The sequence below is a fragment of the Diabrotica virgifera genome, chromosome 3, assembly GCF_917563875.1.
Source record: "Diabrotica virgifera virgifera chromosome 3, PGI_DIABVI_V3a".
In the NCBI taxonomy this organism is placed as follows: domain Eukaryota; kingdom Metazoa; phylum Arthropoda; class Insecta; order Coleoptera; family Chrysomelidae; genus Diabrotica; species Diabrotica virgifera.
This window is the reverse complement of record NC_065445.1, coordinates 131,811,048-131,833,840: the sequence shown is the minus strand read 5'-3', so window position 1 is coordinate 131,833,840 and position 22,793 is coordinate 131,811,048. Positions and strand designations below refer to the sequence as shown.

The 22,793-nt window shown below is 35.3% G+C and overlaps 2 protein-coding genes across 2 annotated transcripts in view; one reads left to right on the top strand and one right to left on the bottom strand.

Annotated features, from left to right (window-relative positions):
- Window positions 1–22,793, bottom strand: part of LOC114341112 (glutamyl aminopeptidase) — a 256,934-nt gene that overhangs the window by 173,747 nt on the left and 60,394 nt on the right. The window contains exon 4 of the mRNA XM_050645538.1: window positions 13,612–13,870. Coding sequence (XP_050501495.1) covers window positions 13,612–13,870 — 259 coding nt within the window. The remainder of the gene's footprint in view (window positions 1–13,611; window positions 13,871–22,793) is intronic.
- Window positions 2,635–22,793, top strand: part of LOC126881317 (uncharacterized) — a 261,916-nt gene continuing 241,757 nt past the window's right edge. Inside the window, exon 1 of the mRNA XM_050645539.1 lies at window positions 2,635–8,650. Within this exon, the coding sequence (XP_050501496.1) occupies window positions 5,691–6,596 (906 nt within the window). The 5' untranslated portion in view covers window positions 2,635–5,690 and the 3' untranslated portion in view covers window positions 6,597–8,650. The remainder of the gene's footprint in view (window positions 8,651–22,793) is intronic.

Genomic DNA, 22,793 nt, shown 5'->3' with positions numbered 1-22,793 from the left:
AAACGAGCCGTATTCATCCTTGAGTGTCAAGTTGTTCTCTTGCATCTCTTGCTAGCCAACTCTATTCAGTTTGGCTCTGTTTCTTCATACTTCTACTTCTATCCCTTTTAATTCCCCTTTCCTCAACTTCATCATCTTATCATTTTCCCCCTACATAATACAATTGCACAAGTAGGATTTCATTACTTCAGCTTTTCCTTAGTATTTTCCTACTTCGGCTTCTCCAATGAGAAGCCACCTCACTCTCTCTTCATTTTTGTTCCAATAGCTTACATTTAAGCTCTTTTTTTCCTTACTTCTGTTAAAGTTTATCACTCTCTTTACATTCAGTCCAACAGAAGTTCCTCTTTTTTTGTTTTATTGGCGGGTGAAATCGGAGGGTCTCAGCGTGTTTTATAATTTTTTAAAACAAAGACAGACATAATTTTATTCCACAAGTGAGTTCCACACTGTATAATCGGTTGCTTACGTATTTTAAATTTAATATTGTCATATAGTTTGTGTTTTGTTTCCTTTTGTCATATATATCAAACAATATGGTTCATACACTAAATCTTTTTTATAGTTCTTCCACTATAGCTTTTCCCATGCGTCACGATTCATTTTCAAACAAGTTGAATAAATAAAAGTGAATAATTTGCTTGGAACACGCGTACCAAAAAAAGTTGATTAATAGCAAGCTGAAAATTTGTTAATAGCTTAACGGTGTCTAGTCGGACAAACTTTGATGTATGGGAACACTGGAACAGGGGAAGTTTTAATTGTCGAACAGGTTAAAAATTTAGACCGACAGACTACGAAAATGTCACAGGTGTTTTGTCGGACAGAACTTCCAATTGATTTGTTATTCCCTTTCATTAAACTCTCAATCTGTCTCACAAACGGACAGACGTGCATGGGACGTTTTCCTAGTCTGACGTTCCAAATTTTTTCCCTGTTCCACAATTAAAACTTTGCCTGTTCCAGTGTTCCCGTACATGAAAGTTTATCTGACTAGACACCGTTATGCTATTAACAAATGTTCAGATTGCTATTAATCAACTTTTTTTGGTACGCGGGATCCAGAAATAGAACCGTACGTCGATGTGTATTATTAATACGTACTGCCAGAGTGTCAGTGGTAATAATTAGGAAATGGCTATTATCCCGTGAACGTATTTTGTACAGTTAATTTATTGAAGTGGTTAATCTGTTTTCACTATTGAGGAGATTAATGGACTCAACATTAAACATCTTGAACACCATACAAACTATTACGAATATAGGTAAAGATAAATATAGCAGGGCAAGAAATGAATTTAAAAAAAAAGGTCACAATAACAAAGTTACTATTGTTAAGAAGATTTAATATTACTTAAGGTTGAGAAATACAAAACTATCGAGTGAATTGGATATATGGATAAATGGATATATCACGTTGTAAACCGCTGCGAAATTTATCAGTTTTTAATTGATAAAAAAACACAGTTTAAAATTATTTTGTTAGTTCCTCCACATAGTTATAGTGGAAACACCATGTAAACCTTGCAAACCTGACGTGAGTACCAAAAACCACATTATATTATAATAATTATATTAATAATAATATAACCTATAAAATATCCAAGAAATATAAATACGACCAGTTTTGGGCCAAGATCCAAACCGGTTTTTGAACCGGCGACAGGGCCGGCCTTGTAACGTCTCAGAAATTAATCAATCAAGACTGTGAATAACACCATGAACACTAGTCTACCCACGCTTCATCTCACATCTCATATTCCAGTATTGTTAACACGTTTAAACAACCAACAAAAGACGAAGCCATAGTTCTTTCTAGTATTGAAGGAACCAAAGTTCAAGAGTACATCATAGCCGTCGGTTCAATAGTTGGTCCACGTAACGTATCTTTCGCTTCCAGAATCGAAAACAATAGAATATGTATATATCTTTTTTCTAAAAATATGGTTGAGTCATTGCTGCATTCCCACAAATGTGTCAATATAAAAGATACTCAAGTAGATATAAGAAGACTTATCACTTCAGCTCAAAGACTGATAATATCAAACGCTGGTCCTATTGTTCCAACCACGTTAATTGAACAAGAACTACGTAAAATGGATATAAATGCCGTCTCTAAAATGACTTTTCTTAGGGTAGGAATGCCTGAAAGCGAATACAGCCATGTCTTGAGTTTTAGAAGGCAAACGTTTATCACACCTTTAGAAAATAAGTCCATTCCCGATTCTTTCATGATCTCTCATGATAATACCACTTACAGATTATACCTTTCTATAGAAGGATTCAACTGTTCAAAATGCAAGACTATTGGTCACCATGAAACAGAATGCTCTGACAATGCTAATACAACCACTTCTAATCCAACCACTTCCAATACAACCAATACTGCCCCAACCAATTATAATACAACCAATCCTGACCCAACCAATTCTAATTAAACCACTTTTAATGCCCTTCCAGAAACCTCCCAAAACACACAATCTACAACAAATATATCTTATAACCAAACAGAACAAAAATATTCTGACAAAGCCTTAATATCCACCTCTAACGAACACCCAGCAACTTCCCAAAACATATTAACTACAGTACAGGTCTCTAATAACCAATTAGAACCTACCATGGAAACTGATGACATGTCAAGATCTATAAGTAATACAAATGAAACAAACACTTTAAAAATCCCAACATCATCAACTTCTAACAATATCAGCAATCCTACTCCATTAGAAATAATACAACCTCCAATTATTCCAAACGTCACCAAACAACTAAAAAGGCTCATCTCATTTTCTCCAGAAATTAAAGCAAATACCACACAGACCGATTCACAGATCTTCACTTCTCCTGTAGCAAGGAAATCAAAGAAATAGACAAAAACGTCAAAAAGAAATTCTCGCAAAGAACTTTTACTTTCTCTAGAGACAATTAAAGGCAAAATTGCAAATAGATCACCACCATTTGTCTCTAACTACGACGAAATATGTGACTTTCTGGAAAACACACTAAACGCGAAACATCCTGAAATAACTTCAAAAGATTATTAGAACGAAACAACCGAACTAATTCAGATCCTTAATTTTGTTCACGCTTATACCCACAATTCAAAGTCAAAAAATAATATAACTCGATTAAGAAAGAAACTAAGCCCCAATAATTTCTCTTCCACAGGAGAGACCGATGAAACACATTCTCAGGCAGAACTCGAAAATGTCTAACCCCTTTATATTACAGTGGAATATTAATGGGTTCTATACCCATTTAGAACAATTAAAACTTCTAATAAATGAAACATGCCCTAAGATCTTATGTCTTCAAGAAACTAATTTTAAGCAATCCAATATTAATCTTCGAAACTACCAATGTTTTCCAAAAAACAGAATAGCACAACAGGCACGTGGCGGAGTAGCCATCTTTCTAAGAAGAGACCTAGAAGTTAAGCCGATCACATTAAGTACTAATCTCGAAGCTGTAGCAGTAAGTATTACATACCTAAAACATATTAACATATATGCAACATTTATTTACCACACCCTAGTGAATTAGATCTACAAGAACTAAATAACCTTCTCAAAAAAATTCCACATCCAAAAATAATTTTAGGGGATATGAACTGTCATCATCCTGCATGGGGAAGCTCTAAAATAGACAAATACGGTAATTTAATGAAACATCTCATCGACTCTTCTGATCTGCTATTACTTAATACAGGAAACTCTACAAGATTTAACTCTTATAAAGGCTCATTTTCCTCCATAGATTTATCACTATGCAGTCAATCCTTATCAACGTTTCTCACCTGGAATACTTTAAAATCTTTATATGACAGTGATCACTTTCCTATCTGCATCTCATCAAATGAAATTCAATCGCCTAATTTTCAAATCTATCAATCCTGGAAATTAAAGACTGCAAATTGGTCGTCTTATCAAGTTGACATTCAAAAGAAAATTGAAAACTATTATATAAGTAATGACATAAACTCTAATATTTCGTCCTTAAACCACATAATTACAGAAGCATCTCTAAAAAATATAGGTAAAACGAAGCTCTGCAAAAGACCACCAGTACCATGGTGGAACAATGAAGTAGCACAAGCTCTATCTTTTAATAAATTTAAAAAACACAAAGCTAATGAAAATTTACTTAGTTTCAAAAATCTCAGAGCAAGAGCAAAATATCTTATAAAAAAAGCAAAAGAGATACCTGGAGAGAATACGTATCTTCTATAAATCCTTCAACGCCCTCCGAAGTTATTTGGACAAAAATTCGTAAACTCAAAGGGTCAAATTCTTTTAGACATATAAACACATTAACACACAATAATAAATTAATTAGCTGCAAAAATACAATTGCAGAAGTTTTAGCTGATGTCTATCAATAAAATTCCAGCGATAAAAATATTTCTTACGAATCTCTAACACACAAAAAAAACATAAAAGCTTCTACAATCCCTATAAATAACTCCGGCAGTCCCTTAAATGTACCTATAACTCTTCAAGAGTTAGAATTTTCCCTATCAAATCTAGAAAACACATCTGCAGAACCAGATGATATTCTACCAGTCTTTATAAAAAACCTACCCCTCGAAGCCAAATTAATTCTGTTAGATTTATTTAATACCTCTTTCGTAAAGCACGAATTCCCAGATCTCTGGTCTCAAGCAATAATCATTCCTATTATTAAGCCTAACAAACCAAAAGACAACCCTACCTCTTACGGACCTATCTCTCTTACGTGTTGCATGTGCAAGATCCTTGAAAAAATATTAAACCTCCGCCTCATTTGGTACTTAGAAAAGTACAATGTCCTTACTACTTTCCAAAGCGGTTTTCGAAGTGGTAGATCCACAACAGACAACCACGTTGCATTACAGACTTCAATTAATGAAGCTTTTGCCAACAATCAAAAACTAATAGCAATATTTTTCTATATAACCCAAGCTTTCGATAGAGCATGGAGACACTGTATTCTACAAACATTGAAAGAGAATGGAATTGAAGGTCGCATGCTGGCATTTATAAAGAATTTCCTAAAAAATCGCTCAATTCAAGTTGAATAAATGGTGTTACAAGTTCACCTAAGAGATTAGACAACGGAATCCCTCAAGGTTCGATTCTTAGTCCAACTCTATTCTTACTCGCTTTCAATAGTATTATGAATGTAATTAAAGCACCCATTAAAGCTAGTATTTATGCAGATGACATTGTTGTTTACACCAAATCAAATAACGTAATGACAGCCACAAAAATTATACAAAGTTTCCTAAACCGGCTTCAAAACTGGACGATGAAAACGGGATTTACTTTTTTTGGTGAAAAAACACGATATTTTATTTTTAATAAAAATAAAACCCATCTAACAACTAATCTAACATTAAATAATTCACTTTTAGAGCAGTCAAAAGAAACAGACTTTCTAGGTCTAACTTTCGAGAGAACTTTAAATTGGAATTCGCATATAAATAAACTACGGCTTTCCTGTCAAAAGAGATTAAATATCCTCAAAATATTATCCAATAAAATTTGGGGAGCTGGTTATAAAATATTAATTAATCTTTACAAATCTCTCATCAGAAGTAAAATCGATTATGGTTGTATATGGTTGTACACCTTAAAAAACTAAACAGTATTCAAACTACAGCTTTGTGATTGGCAATAGGTGCATTTAAAACTAGTCCGGGTAGTAGTATGCAAGCTCTAACGGGAGAACCACCATTACATATAAGACGACAGCAACTATCTTTGAACTACATTGCAAAAATATCATCCCAAAAACAGCATCCTGTTTTCTCTCACATATGCAACCCTGGTCTTCCTCCTAACAAAAAAACAAAAAACTCTACACCCCTCATAGACAGAATCAAGCTCACAAATTTCGATAGGAGTCAACTCAATGTATCGCTAAATATAAATTCAAACTTTCCCCCATGGACAAACCACCCATTAACTATTGACTTAACACTAACAAAGTATCCCAAATTAACTACAAATCCCACAATAATTAAACATCTATTTATGGAAATTCTAGACCACTATCCTAAGTATTTGCAAATCTTTACCGACGCCTCTAAAACTCCAAATAGTCACGCTGCTGCCTACTACTCTAATGTAAATTCTTACAGCATATCAATACCTACAAACTGCAGTATTCTTACAGGCGAGACTACAGCTATTTTGGAAGCCCTAATATTTTTCAAGCAGAGCAAAACGATGAAATGCATCGTCATAACAGACTCATTAAATGCATTATTAGGGCTGAAACAAATGTATACCAAAAACACTATTTTACAAAGAATAAAAAATGAACTAGAAACACTTCGAGCATTAGGAAAGGAAGTGGTTTTTATCTGGGTACCTTCACATGCAGGTATATATGGAAATGAAAAAGCAGATGAATTGGCAAACAAAAGTCGAATGAGCGCAAACCATACAGCAAAGTTGAAAACATATCCGTGTACGGACCTGAAGAACCTGGTTAAAGTCCACTGTACTAATACATGGCAAAATCATTCGGAAAAAATATGTAGCAAATTAAAAGAAATCTACACAAAAATAGATGTTGTTCTGGATAATCCCTCCAACAGAAGAAACTAAGTTATTATTAACCGTCTAAGAATTGGCCATACTGCCTTAACACACAAAAACTTAATAACAAAAGAACCACCACCAATCTACTCCAACTGCTTCGATCCACTGACTGTCAAACATATCCTGCTTGAGTGTCCGCAATTCCAGAACGAAAGAAGATCCCATAGAATCTCAGATGATGACCTCAAGACAATCCTCACCAAAAAGATTGCATCAGTGTTGACATATTTAAAAGACATCAAATTGTATTGTCATATCCACTAATAACTCTGCGCGGTTGATGTGGTTTTGTGTTTAAATAAAAAAAAAAACCTTTGGGGGAACAGTGATACAAATGCAAATTTTTCACAAAAAAAAGTGTTGAGTTATCAACCCTACACGATTAATACTCGTCTTTGTCTGGGAACCCAAAAGTCAGTATTGCAACTCTTCCTTTATTTAACTGAAATAATATATGTATTTTTTATAAATATAAAACCAAACTAAATTTATTAATAAATAAATAAAACTTTATTGATTTATAAAACCAAATAAACAATTAAAGCAAATAAATAAAAAAACTGTTACTGTCATTGAACATTATAAACAACAAAATTCAGAAGCTATCAACGACATTTGATATTGTTTATCCTTGTTTAACTTATTGTGATTTCTATGCAAAAGCGGCTTAATTTTGCGATACTAGTTTCTGTGAGTTAAAAAGAAACCTAGTATAAAAAGTAGTTCGTGAATAATTTCGTGCATGGGAAAACTTAGAGTGGAAGTACTTTTTTATATTATAGCAATCAAGAAGCTACAAGTTACAAGTTACATGACTCTGGCCGGAATGGCGGTACCTGAATGACATGCGTCTGTCATCGGTCTTCTTCTTTTACCTTTTTAACATATTATATTACACGTTCCCTTTTTTTTTACTAAAATACATCGTACAAAACTAAAATACAAATACAAACAAGTAGCAACCTTAACTTATTATATTATTAATTATAACTTATTATAGAGTGGAGGAAAGTATGCTAAATTTGCAGTTACTCGAGCGTTATGGGGACCGATTGGGTTGTGAAGAGTAGGTCCTAAAACCAAAAAAGTTAGGTAAAGTTTTCCATAAAGTGAAGTGGGGGACTTTCCATTTTTTTAATTTAATTTTCCATTCCAACACTCGATTTTTCCGATTATAGCGTAATATATCCATAATTCGAAAAAATATCTCGAGTAAAAGTTACTTATATTTACGTAATGAATTAAAATTTTCAATAAAAATTGGGGACTCCTATTTAAGATTTTAAAGTAACCCCCCACCCCAGCTCCGTGGGGAGTCGTGTTTGGTGCTATTCGATAGATTTTTCAAAAATATTGAATACGTGTATTTTGCAGTTTTTCGATCTGATGTTCATTTCGCGAAATATCGCGGGGTTCGTATTTAAAATTTAAAATTTACCCCCCACCCCTCTCCGTGGGGGGTCGTGTTTGGTATCATTCGATAGATTTTAAAAAAATATTTAACAGGTATTTTTTAGTTTTTCGATCTGACGTTCATTTCGCGAAATATTCCCTTTTTTGTGAAACTTTGTGACTTACCCATTTCCTTACGCCACCTCAAATCGTCAGATTTTTGAAATATACACTTTTTTGCATGTACTTAACATACCTTATCTTAATCTCAAGTCAATCTAATATCCTAATTTCGAGTTTTTCTAAGGATAGATTTTTTTCAGACCCCCTTAACGAACTCCCCTGTATTGAGAGACAATATATGGTAGAGGTAGATTTCCATGGTACAAGGTTTCTCTCCATGTGATAATCTGACGCGCTCGAGTAACTGCAAAAATCCCCGCTTGGGCTATTTGGGCTACCATTATTACCACAATTTCAAATTAACACAATATAGTCCTTTAAATATGTAGGATGCTTGAGAGATATCTTATTCATTTTAATGATAGTGTTACTTTCCTCCTCATCTCTTACATTCAGTATAGTACGTTCTTTAACGGTAAAATATTGCAAAACCTCTAAATTTTAAAGAACCGCTTGGATTGACATGAAATTTGGCATACACATAGGTAACAAATCAAAGAAAAAAAGTGATATTGTGCCGATATGTGCTTTTGCCCCTTAGGTGGTTTTCACCCCCTCTTGGGGACTTCGTCCAAAGTAAGTCCGGAAATGGATAAACTGACTAATTTTAAGTAACTTTTGTTCTATAGAGTTTTTTCACTAAGTCAATACTTTTCGAGTTATTTCACGCTTTTAGACGGCTTTTCGCAAATAACTCAAATAGTAAGTATTTTGTCGAAAAAATATTCTTATCAAAAATATAGCCTGTAAAAAAATTTAAAAGGTATATATATCACGTCTCTATACCTAGTAGAAGCAAAGTTACAGCTAATTAAAAATAGGTTCATATTCGTCAAATTCCAAATGGAATATTTTAACGTGAAATAACCAAAAATGAAGCACATTTCGGAGAAAACTCATTACAACTTATTTAAAGTGTTTAAAAAAGATTCATTTTTGTTTTATAAAAAAAATTTCTAGCATCAAAAGTAAACAAGTTACGCTCAAAATAAAGTTAGTCCCTTTTTTTTTGGTAAAAAAATCGGGAAAATCACCCCCTAATTAGTATCTCAAATGAACTTAGTCGTTACTACTTCACAAGGTTTTTGACTCGTCTATGTATTGTTTATATGATCTGTAAGTTTCATCGGTTCAAAGTCCTTATTTTGAACGATATATATATTCAAAGGGGTTGAACGAGTCACTGATCACGAATGTATGCAAATTTAGAAACACCAAATCTTAATCAATTTTTGTCTAACAAAAAAACAAAAAGATACATGATATTCAAAAAAGCAATGCTGATTTTTTTTATTGTTCGAGATTTTTGGTATCTCTAACAATTTTTAAGTTATTTTGAAAAAAGCACATTTTTCAAAAAACCAAATTTTTTAAAACCACATTTTAAATTTTTTAAAGCCACAAAAAACCACATTTTTAAAACCAAATTTTTTCAAAAATAAGCACTTTGAATCGATGAAATTTACAGATCATATAAACACAACATAAGTAAAATAATTTGTGGAGCGGTAACGATTAATTTCATTTAAGTTGCTAATTAGGGGGTGGTCTTCCCGATTTTTTTTGCCAAAACAAAAGGGACCAACTCTATTTTGAGCGTAATTTGCTTAAATTTAATGCTAGAAACTTTTTATAAAAACTTAAATAAAGCTTTTTTTAATGACTTTAAAAAGTTATAATGGGTTTTTCCCAAAAAGTGCTTAATTTTTTTGGATATTTCACTTCGGAATATTCTATTTGAAATTTGGTGAATATGAATATATTTTTCATTGGGAATAACTCTGGTTCTACGAAGTCCAGAGACCTAACACGTACACTATTTTTTTACTTTTTTACAGGCTATATTTTTGCTAAGAACGTTTTTTTCGACAAAATACTTACTTTTTGAGTTATTTGCGAGAAACCGTCTAAAAATGTAGGTAGTTATTTTGTTGAAAAATGAACATATTCACTCGCAAATAACTCGAAAAGTGTTGACTTGGCGAAAAAGCTCTATAGAACAAAAGTTACTTAAAATTAGTCAGTTTATCCATTTCCGAACTTAATTTGGATATATATGTTTTCACACCCAAGAGGGGGTGAAAGTCACCCCCAGGGTAAAAGCACACATCGGCACAATATCACTTTTTTTCTTTGACATGTAAACTACGCGTATGCCAAGTTTCATGTCAATCCAAGCGGTTCTTTAAAATTTAGAGCAAAAACCGTGAAAGAATGTACTAGTAGGTTATCTGAAATGCCATTATTACCACAATTTCAATTTAACACAATATAGTCCTTTAACTATGTAGGAGGCTTGAGAGATATCTTATTTATTTTAATGATAGTGTTACTTTCCTCCTCATCTCTTACATTCAGTAGGTTATCTGAAATGGAAGTATTTTTGAACCTAGGTAAATCGACGATAACGCCATTATTAAAATTAACATTTTCAAACATCTCAATATCAGTAAGACCTTCATGGTCACTATGATTTTTACATATATCACTATCATTCTGTCTTTATAAGACTCACCACAGGTTGCTTTAGTCCATTTAAATTCACATAATCTTGTCTTCTTTAGTCTTCCTCCTCTTCTTCTTAACTCAGGCGAGACCCGTTAGTCTCTGGCACTTGGTCATAGGACCTTTGTATCAAACCCTGTTCTTCTCCCTAAACTCTAATAAATCCTCAACAGTGGAGGCCAGTGGCCTCAACAAACGTCAACAGTTTTCTTATTGGTAGTTTTAGGATAAAAAAATGGATGAAAAAAAATGGATGACAGAAGAAATACTATTACTAATGGATGAACGACGACGACACAAGAATGACCCAGATGGCAGCAATATGTATAAAAACATTAACAGGCAAATAAAAGCAAAGATAAGAATAGCAAAAAATGAATGGCTTAAGCAACAATGTATCGATCTAGAACATTTACAACGACAACATGACGATCGGAATTTACATAAAAAGCTTAAGGAGACTGCTGGAATATACAGAAAACGAAGACCAACTATTATAGTTAATCAGGATAACCAGGTAGTGCTAGGCGAAAAAGAGAAAATTCATATATGGGAAAACTATATCCAGGAGCTCTTTCATGACGAAAGACCCATGAGTGAAGTTTATACAGACGACCAGCTGACTGGCCCTTCAATCACTAAAGAGGAAATAGAAAAGGCAATATTATATTCAAAAAACAATAAGGCACCTGGACCTGATGAAATCCCTTAAGAAATACTCAAACTACTAGATTAAAGGGGAATTTCAGCACTACATAAAATATTTAATTTTATTTATGAAACTGGTTGCTATCCTCAGCAGTGGTTGCTCTCTACATTTATTCCCCTACCCAAAAAAGTCAATGCAAAAAGATGTGAGGATCACAGACTCATTAGCCTAATGAGTCACACTTTAAAAATATTCTTAAAAATACTACATCAAAGATTATACAAAAAATGTGAATGGGACATCAGTGATTCTCAGTTTGGGTTTAGGCAAGGTTTGGGAACAAGAGAAGCAATAGTAGCAACACAGGTGTTGGTCCAAAATTGTTACGATCAGAGGAAGGACGTATTCCTGTGCTTTTTAGACTACGAGAAAGCGTTTGATCGTGTCCAACATCACAAGTTAATGCAGATCTTCAAGAAGCTTGATATAGACCAAAAAGACATAAGATGCATTGAAAACTTGTACTGGTATCAGGCAGCACAATTAAAAATAGACAATTCTATATCCAAATCCAAACATATAAAAAGGGGTGTTCGGCAGGGATGTGTGCTTTTCCCTCTTTTATTTAACATTTATTCGGAAGCCATATTTCAGGAGTCTTTGGAAGATGCAGAGATGGGAATCAAAGTGAATGGAGTATTGATCAACAACATACGATATGCTGATGATGCTGCCTTAATTTGCGACAACATAGCAGATCTTCAACAACTTGTCACTATAATCGGAGAATACAGTAAGCGAATGGGACTAGAGATTAATACCAAAAAGACCAAATTCATGATCATCTCCAGAAACTTGGATGCATTTGAAAACTCCACCATAACACTGAATACTAAGTCCATTGAGAGAGTCAGCAAATTCAAATACCTAGGAACGTGGCTTTTTGAAGACTGGGCATCGGACAGGGAAGTAAAATGTCGCATTGAGCAAGCTCGACAAGCTTTCGTAAAATTCAGGAAGGTACTGACCTGCTCAGAGTTCGACCTTACACTGAGACTAAGGTTTACTAAATGCTACGTGTGGTCGGTGCTGCTATATGGCATAGAGGGCTGGGCACTCAAAACGAGGGATATAAACAGATTAGAAGCCTTCGAAATGTGGCTTTATCGCCGTATCCTAAAGATACCATGGACAGCGAAAGTCACAAATGAGGATGTCCTTAAAAGAATCAACCAAGAACGTCAGCTTTTCGAAAACATCAAGAAAAGAAAAACGGCGTATTTGGGTCACATCATGCGAAATGAAAAATACCAGTTCCTTCAACTTATAATCCAGGGTAAAATTGAAGGCAGGAGAGGAATAGGACGCAAGAAAATGTCCTGGCTCCGAAACATAAGGGAATGGACAGGGATTAACGACATACAATCTCTGATACACATTGCAAGAAACAGAGAGTTAATGGAAAATGTGATCGCCAACATCCATTAGTGGATTTGCATTTGAAGAAGAAGAAGTTTTAGGATCTCTGCTGGTTCAAACCTCATTTGACCAGTGAAGTCCTGCCTTACATCACCTAGCACACTGCAATGGCATAGTATGTGTATGGCAGTCTCTTCTTCCATTTCGCACTTTCTGCACCATGGTTCATTCACCTTACCTAGTTTGTATAGGTGATTTCTTAAACGGCAATGTCCAGTCACCATTTCAGTGACCGTTTTGATCTCTCGTTTATTAAGGTGCATCAACCTGTTATCGCCGGACTCCACTTGCGATTTGTAGTCGCGCGATTGTTTTGTCGTGAAGATTGAACACATTGTTTCAAATACAAGTCAATTAATTTGCGACTAAATAATCGTGGATTGACTTGTATTTGAAACAATCATTTGAGTCAAACTTCGCGACAAAACAATCGCGCGACTAGAAAATCGCAAGTGGAGTCCGGCGCTTAGAGAGTTTTTTTATCAATATTCTTGATTATGTATTTTTTTAGTCTGGATTTGCCCTTGAGTGGTTCTCCACTTATTTTGATGATTCTTTATCAGTTATTTCTGAACTTCGTTTTTCGTAGCATCTATAGTGATGTCACAGAAAGGTTCTGATGGGCCTTTGAAAGTTTCTCTCGAGCCTTGTTTGGCTAACATATCTACTCGTTCGTTTCCATGAACCCCTTTATGACCGGGCGCCCATATTAAAGACACTTTATTGTCTTTTGCCAGGTTATTGAGGAGATCTTTGCATATGGATACTGGTCTATACTGTCTAACTATTAAAATAATAAAATTTGATACTTACCTAGTTTTGGTAGTGGATAGCTAATGTCCGTATATTCCGAATAAAATGAAAATGCAGTTTTAACACATTGCATAGCAAACTCGTTATTTTCTTTACTTGCGTTGACCGTGAATATTCTTATTGGAATCTGTCTTCCTTGGTATTCGAAATTTTCACTGTAGTAAGGAAAATTAGTAAAAGCAAAAGATACCAGGTATGTTGACATCGGAACCGAGGCTGCAAATTCATGAACAATTCCATACGAAGTGCGGAATTTAGCCTAGAATCAATTTGAAATCTATTAGTTTGATAGTGTTCATTATTGAGTGTTGTATAATTTAACAAGAATAAAAAACCGCTAAACGCCGTAAAAATGAGTGGCGCATAAAATATTCCAGCTACAAAAGATCTGATATGAATGTTACGTGGCGCGAAAATGGATTTTCATTTGATGCAAAACAAAATTTTAGTTTTATTTTAAAATATTTTTCCATAATATTTGCTAAATTTGAAGTAAACGCGCCACAAAAGAGTAACTTTGATACAGTTTGAATTTTGAGACTCTTTTGTGGCGCGTTTACTTCAAAATTAGCAAATATTATGGAAAAATATTTTAAAATAAAACTAAAATTTTGTTTTGCATCAAATGAAAATTCATTTTCGCGCCACGTAACATTCATATCAGATCTTTTGTAGCTGGAATATTTTATGCGCCACTCATTTTTACGGCGTTTAGCGGTTTTTTATTCTTGTATCAGGAGTTTCTCAAAGTTATTTATAAATTAAATGTATGAAGTTGAATGCAATGTTCCTCTATTACACGTCAAGCTTTATAAATTGTCACCTTTGTTGCATTATCTCCCAAATGAGCTAGTGTCCATCGAATGTACACTAGATTTTTTTCTATTCGAAATAGATTGAAAAAAAAATATATTGAGATGGCCGGTAAATGAAGTCGGATTGCCCGTTGCCAGATCAAATTTAGCGTCGTAACCACTACAACTACATAAACCATTTGGGGAATAATCGTTAATTGGATTATACTTTTGTATCTTAATAACTTCTAAACGGCTTAACCGATTTTGATCAGTAAACATGAGTTTGAAACGTATTAACCAGTAGTATCTGATGGATCTAAGGTCAAGTATGATAACTGAAGCTATTACAGGAATTATTGAGCTTTCGAAACCGTTTTTTCCCACAGGAAATAGATTTTATCATCTTTATGAAGCCTATAACCTAAAAATTCGAATTTTTCCGGATATGAGGTATACATCGTTAGATTCGTCTTGAGTCCTTCTACAAACGCTAAGTTATTGGCGCAATTCGTACGTTGAAATGTTGAGTAATTGTCGAAAAACCAAAATTTTCAAAGTTTAGTTTTTCAGTTTTTCGGCTATACTGAGCCGTGTGTATGTCTGATCCTGACGGCTTAAACACCATTTGAAAGCTTAAGTCAACACCATTGATTTGATGTATTTGCGGTTCTCCTGCCTCTTCGTGATCCGAATATATATATACCCCCAAAAATATGCCGTTTTGCACCTACCAAGTCCTATAGCTGGCTTATGGGTGGTCAAAAGTATCAAACTACACCGGTTCTAAATCGGCCCTGACCCCTCTTTAAACACAGAGAAAAATATCAAATCGGTTTAACTTTCAAACACACATACATACATACATATCCACAAACATTTTCCCTTTTTTAAATAAAAATTGAGTCACATTTCTAAGCTCTATAACTTTTGAATGGTATAACCGATTTTCAAAATTAGACATGCGCATGCGTTGGAAAGGTAATGATCAGTTCTATTAAAAGCCGCAAAGGTTGGACAAATTTTTAAACTTTTTGGGAGTTTTGGTGACGAGAACGAAAAAGAGGCCCTAAATAGGAAGGGCCGTAAAATCTACACCCTTGGACCAAAATCGATGGTTGACATATAAATGTGTGAGTCTTTTCTGAACTTTAAGATGGGAGTTGGCCCAATTTTCAATTCAGTCAGATTTAGAAAATCGAAAATTTTGTTTATATATAGTGTCGCGTGTAGGGTGGTGTGGGTGTGCGCCACTGGCGAGAACTGCCGTTCTCTGGTAATGTTCAAAATTAGACATGCGTTGGAAAGGTAATGATCAGTACTGTTAAAAGCCGCAAAAGTCGGACTTAAATTTTCGAAGTTTTTGGGAGTTTTGGGGACCAGAACGAAAAACAGACCCTAAATAGGAAGGGCCGTAAAATCGACACCCTTGGACCAAAATGGATGGTTGACATATGAATGGGTGAGTCTTTTTCTGAACTTGAAGATGGGAGTTGGCAAAATTTTCAATTCAGTCAGATTTAGAAAATTGAAAATTTCGTATATATAATAGTGTCGCGTGTAGGGGGGTGTATTTCTGCGCCACTGACGATAACTGCCGTTATCTGGTAATCTTTCCGATATAAAACTAACAGCTTTGATAACTAATAAATAGAAAAATTAATTTTATCAAAAAAATGTATAACGAACATTTTTTGCTTATAATTAATATTTTTACCAGCATTTGCGGTCAAAATATAAAAAAAAATTCCACCCTCGAGATGAGATGGCAACCACCCCATGGTAAAAGCGTCTTTCGGCATCATATAGATTTTGATCCTTGGACTATCCACTACTTATTGTCAAATTTTTAAGCAAATCTATCTGTACAATAAATATATTATACACGGCTCACTAAAATAATTAGTTACGCCCCTGTACTACTGATTACTTAAAATTCAAGTAGTATTTATGTAACCTTTCTGGAAACTCCAGGTTATTGTTGAGACTCGCATTTGAACCCCTCGCCGGAGCAGATCGTCAAAAGCTTCCTAACGAGAATCATCTCTAATCTATCGACGCTCCCGCTATTCGTAAAAAGGCCGCATTTTACCGGCTTTTTTTGCTATCGTTTTATACCGCTCAGATAATTCAATCTGCTCAGTATTATCGACGATGATTTATTTAGCGTATTAGTGAGTGCCTTACAAATGAACCAAATGGATTATGGAATTCAATCAGAGCTCTGATGTGACACGTCATCAAGGAATAAAACTGTAAGTACTCTACATGTATGTGAACATAACTTATTAGTCGTGATACTGTATGCATTTTGAACCATATACCTCTCGTAGCAAATATTCTTTGTGCCATTTATGCAGATAATACTTTAAATTACATATGAAAAATCGTTATCTACTCTTAACCAGCTTACCTATGGGAATATACTCTATAACCGTACAATAAGTATAGGTTACTATTGTTAAGGATACTTTACGTATTGCCTAAACATTTCTGTTCCATCGAGCCGTATCATATTAATTATTTATTAATTAAATCCTCAAGGTCCTTCGTATTTGCATATTTTGATAATCTCTATTCTGAGAATAACGGTTTTTCATTTATAGTGTCTTTCTGTTGCATTTGGAAATTTCCAAGCCACGCCGCCCCGGCACAAAAATAAAATATTCCTCTCTTTCTGCACTCAAATTCTCAGTATTTAACCCAGCACGTCTCTACAATAGCTGGTAGGTTGTTAAGCCCGGTCTACACGTGCAATTTCAGAAACTACTTGCTTTGTTCAAATAAAGGAGTCGTTTTGTTTGTATGAAAAAATATTTGCATATATTACATTATTTTATTTTCGTAAATATATTTTTCTGTTTATAGTATACAAAAAGTGTACTCATTTCTTGGCTGATAGTACGGGTGTTATAATTTTAACATTGTTTGTTCAACCTTTTGATTTAAATTAAATTTATAATTTTGAATCCGATTAAGCCTGGTTCACAGGTTACAAAAATTATTAAAAATAATTTTGTTTTCTTGCATAAATTGTAAGTTTTTGCTACATTTAGCTTCGCTTAAGCTCATTTTACACTTCTAGAAAACTATAGAAAATAAATAATTGTTTTTTCCTTCAATTTAATTAATTTAAATACTTGTTAAGGGTGTCTCACACTTGCTGAAAAATACCCATTTTGGAAAATTGCATATATTTTGAAATTTTATAGTTTTGCATTTCATATACTAATCTGCGCTCATACAGGGTGATACTATTAAGCCAATCTCACACTATTAAACGTGTAATATATAATATATTGTACATATTCTCTCATTTTCGCATCGATTTATAGGTTTAGACATTTGCAAATAATCTATCTAATCTCACATTCTCGCAACATGGCTGACCGATCAAAATATAACCGACAGAGGCTCACCGCAAAACTTGATATAACCAAGTTGGCTGATTCGGTTCCCACAACTCTTAATTCTCTAAACAAATATAAAATTCGTGAAATAATTTCACAACTCAAACATTCTTACGGACTTTTCCGCGATGCTCAAAATGTGCTGGAGACGATCCCCGAGGAACCTACCCCCTCTACTGATTCCTCTGTGGTTTTTGATAAATATTTGGATACAATTTCTCTATTGGAAGAAAGGTTAGAGGTCATTGAAAGTTCTAATGTGACTGCTACCCCCTCCCTCCAATTTGACCCTAATTCTTCTCTAACCTCACAGTCTATGGCTAGGCAACGAACAGTAAACCTCCCTCGTATTCAGTTAAAACCATTTAGTGGCTTAGTTACTGAATACAATTCATTCATTGAGACCTTTGATACAATAATAGGATCTGATACTACATTAAGTGATCTGGAAAAACTCATTTACCTCAAAAGTTTTCTAACTTCCGAGCCTTTGACGCTTCTCGAGCATATCCCACTCACAGGTGACAATTACAAAATAGCCCGGGATAACCTGACACAAAGGTACGCCAACTCTAAATCGCTTATCAAAACTCTCATCTCTCAAATTCTTGATGCGCCTCCTATTTCTGGAAACGCAAATCACTCACAATTAAGAAATTTTCATACGGTCATGTCAAATAATTTCAAGGCCCTATTGAACTTGAATAGGCCCCCTTCAGATCTCTTGCATTTACTTCTCATACATATCGCTACTCAGAAACTCGACGCACCTACCATTAGGGCTCTTGAGTTCCAATCCGGTGGTAGCCAAGCTACCCCTGATTTTGTCCATTTTCTAGGGGAAATCGAGACACGCGTTGTTCATCTTGAGAATATTCAATCTCAATCAAAACCAAAATCGACTACTACTTCCAGACACTCTTTACACCTAGCCTCAGACACTTCTACCAGTAACCTTTCGCCTCGCTTAGGTCCTAAGAAATGTTCCTATTGCAACGACTCTCACTCGATCTACTCTTGTCCTCAGTTCAAGCAGTTGAATTCTAAAGAACGTTTTAGTTTTGTCAAACAAAATAAATTTTGTATTAATTGTCTTGGGTCTCACATGCTCGATCAGTGTAAATCCAAATTCTCTTGCATAGTTTGTAAATCTCGTCATCACACGTTGCTCCATTTCGACAAAACGGGTCATAGTAACCCTTCCGCGGCTGTTGGCCAACACAACTCAAATAATCATAATAAAACCGCTATCTCAAATAACTCCCATACACAGGGTAATTCACAACAGGGGCCCTCACATGTTAGAGCTCCTGAAACGGAAGTTAATCTTCAAAATTCGACTCCACATTCAATGGCTCTATCTGCAGCCTCGCTTGATAATCATTTGGTGTTATTAAGCACACTCCAGGTCTATCTTGTCGCTCCTAGCGGCAAGAGGGTCTTCGCAAAGGCACTTTTAGACTCGGCCTCACAGGTTTCATTTATTAGTGCTGACCTCGTAAAGGAACTGTCACTCACCACTAGAGATGGAAAATTACGGATCAATGGAATTAACTCCACCTCATCCTCGTCTCAATCTATTGTAGATACAACAATTTTCGCTGTCGCTAACGACGTTCCTTTTGACATCTCGTGCTCTGTACTCCCAAAGATAACAAATCCGCTTCCTCAAATTTCTATTTCGGCGAGCAAACTAAACATACCCTCAGAGATACCATTAGGTGATCCGATGTTCCATGTAACATCCCCAATTGGTATCCTGCTCGGTGCAGACCTGTATAACGATATCATTCAACCTGAAATAATTCGTTTGGGAAAAGGTCTTCCCGTTCTTCAACGCACTCTACTCGGGTACACGATATCAGGGTCAGTTCCAGACTTTGCTCTTAAGTCGAAAAATACTAAAAAGGCTTTGGAATTTTATTCAAACTCTCTCGTTACTTGTTGTTCTCATAACACTCCTTCCGCCGTAAATGAGCCGGTAGTGTCCAACGAGGAACTATCCGATCATTTACAAAAATTCTGGGAGCTGGAAGAAGCCGCTCCTCAGAACACCGATCTCATTAATGATCACCCCGCTGAAATTAATTTTGTAAAACATGTTAATGTTCTCCCCAATGGACGATATGAGTCCACACTCAATCTCAAACTCCCTATCGAAGATATAGACATGGGAAATTCGTTTCTCTCGGCAAAAAGACGTTTTCTCAGTCTCGAGAAACGTTTTCAACTCAACCCTGATTTATTGGAAAAATATCAGGACATTATATCGGAATATCTCAATAACGGACAAATAATTCAAGTGCCGTTAAAAATGCTAAATGACTCAGGTAAACCTAATTACTTTCTCCCTCACTTTCCCGTTTTCAAATCCAACTCTACTACTTCCACTCGTATAGTTTTCGATCCAAACAATAAATCGTCTACGGGAATCTCCCTCAGTGACGTCATAGACAAAGGTTATGTCGTCCAACATGAACTTTTTGACATTCTCGCTAAGTTTCGTCAGTTTAAATTCGCACTAGTAGGCGACATCAAGGCTATGTTCCTACAAATCGCCATTTGTCCCACTGAAACATTTCTGTTAAATTTTCTCTTTAGGGACAATATTCAGCAGCCTTTACGGTGCTATCAATTTCAAAGATTACCCTTCGGGCTCCCAAGTAGCCCATTTATCGCTCAAAGAGTTATCAAGCACATCGCTGACAACAACAAACATACCCACGAACTTGCTACTAGTGTTCTGCAAGAATCTATCTATATGGATGACCTGATCAGCGGTGCTGACAGTCTTCATGAATTAAGTTGTCTTTTCGAACAATTAACTTCTTTGCTAGAAACCCATGGTTTCCTCCTCCACAAGTGGAACTGCAGTTCTTCAGAATTTCTGTCTCAACACAATTTAAATCCCGTCTCTGAAGTCAGTCTTAACTTCACGGGATCTGATAAAGTCTTAGGCATATTCTGGGATTCAGAACGCGACCACTTTTCGTTTAAAACTCCTATCTTCAAATTGGCTAATGTTGTTACTAAACGTACTATTCTCTCCTACATTGCTACTTTGTATGACCCGCTAGGATGGTTATCCCCTGTCCTTGTGAACGCTAAGCTCTTGATACAGGAAATATGGTCCCAGAAACTGGACTGGGATCAACCCATTGACTCACCCATCATTATGAAAAATTGGCAAAACCTCTTATCGACATTCAAAACTATAGAAGAGGTCAAGGTACCTCGATGCTTACTTTTACAAAAGAAAGTTGTTGATGTTCAATTAATTATTTTCACCGACGCATCGGAAAAAATATACAGCACTTGTGTGTATCTCAAAGCGACATACTCAGACTTTTCTGTATCGTCGCGGCTTATCGCTTCTAAAAACAAAATTTCTCCGCTAAAAAATAAACTCACCATCCCCAAATTGGAACTTTGTGGAATAGTGTTGGGAGTCACTCTGGCTCATAGACTTTTTCACATCTTCAAGAAAAATTTGAGTATATCTTCATCTCATCTCTTTGCTGACTCTACAATTGCCTTGTCTTGGATACTTTCTAAAAAACACATTTGGAACATTTTTGTACAAAACAGAATTCAAAAGGTCAATTCCTTGTTGGAAACTTTTCCTTGTGATTTCCATTTCGTCAGAAGTCACGAAAACATCGCTGACCCCGCTTCCAGAGGGATAAATGTCTTTGATAATCCCCAGACCACCGAAGACTGGTTATGCGGACCTAGCTTTATTAGAGACAATCCCATCGATTTTTCTCTTCATCAAATTCCTCATTTTCAGGATGATCTTCCTGAATTAAGGAAGTTAGTTGTCTCAAACATAGCAACAAATCACGAACTCAACGACACCTTTGAAAATCTATTCGCTAAATCTTCTTCTTTTCGTAAAATTCAAAGAATTGTCGCTTATCTTTTTAGATTCATCAGTAATATTAAAAAGAAAATAAATAACTCTCCACGAGATACGGATATATTGACGCCACCCGAAATGGAGATCGCTGATCACGCGATCATCAGGTATATCCAAAGTATCTACTTTAAAAAAGAGATTCTTGAATTGAAAAATGCTAAACTCGTGACCAATAAAGCCATTCGTAAACTCAACCCCTTCCTACAACATAATGATGGGCTGATTCGTGTGGGAGGACGTCTCCGACACGCCCCCATATCGTATAATCAAAAACACCCCATTCTACTTCCTTCTAAATGTCGAGTTGTAGAACTAATCTTGACTCAAGCTCATCATAAGTTATTACATTCAGGCGCGCAAACAGTACTTTCGTATGTCAAAATGAAGTACTGGCCAATTGACGGATTAAGACAGATTAAACGCTTAATTCGTAAGTGTGTAAACTGTTTCCGATTCATGACACCCAATTCTGTTCAACAGATGGCAGATATGCATCCCGATCGTGTACTCCCCACTAGACCCTTCCAAGTCGTCTCAGTGGACTATGGGGGGTTCTTCTTAATTAAGTCCTCACATTTGAGGAAGGCACCGCTTTACAAAGCATACGTAGCCTATTTCATTTGCATGAGCACTAAATGTGTTCATATCGAACTCGTCACAGGATTAAGCGCAGAAGCCTATATTCTTACTCTGAAAAGGTTTATTGCCAGAAGATCCACGCCCAGTATTATTTGGAGCGACAATGCCACAAATTTCCATGGGGCAAAAAATGAAATGCGCGAATTCTATGATTTTTTCTTAAATCAAAATAATTCGGAACAGATTAAGGAATTCTGTACTCAAAACTCCATAACTTTCAAGATGGGTGTTCCCCGCAACCCCCATCAATTCGGCCTCCATGAGGTAGGAATAAAGAGTGTGAAGTATCACCTCTATCGAATTATAGGAAATTCCCACTTCACCTTTGAAGTGTTTAACACAGTATTATGCCAAATCGAGGCTATTCTAAATTCGAGACCCATCACTAGGATGTCGTCTGACGCCAATGACTTCGCTTTC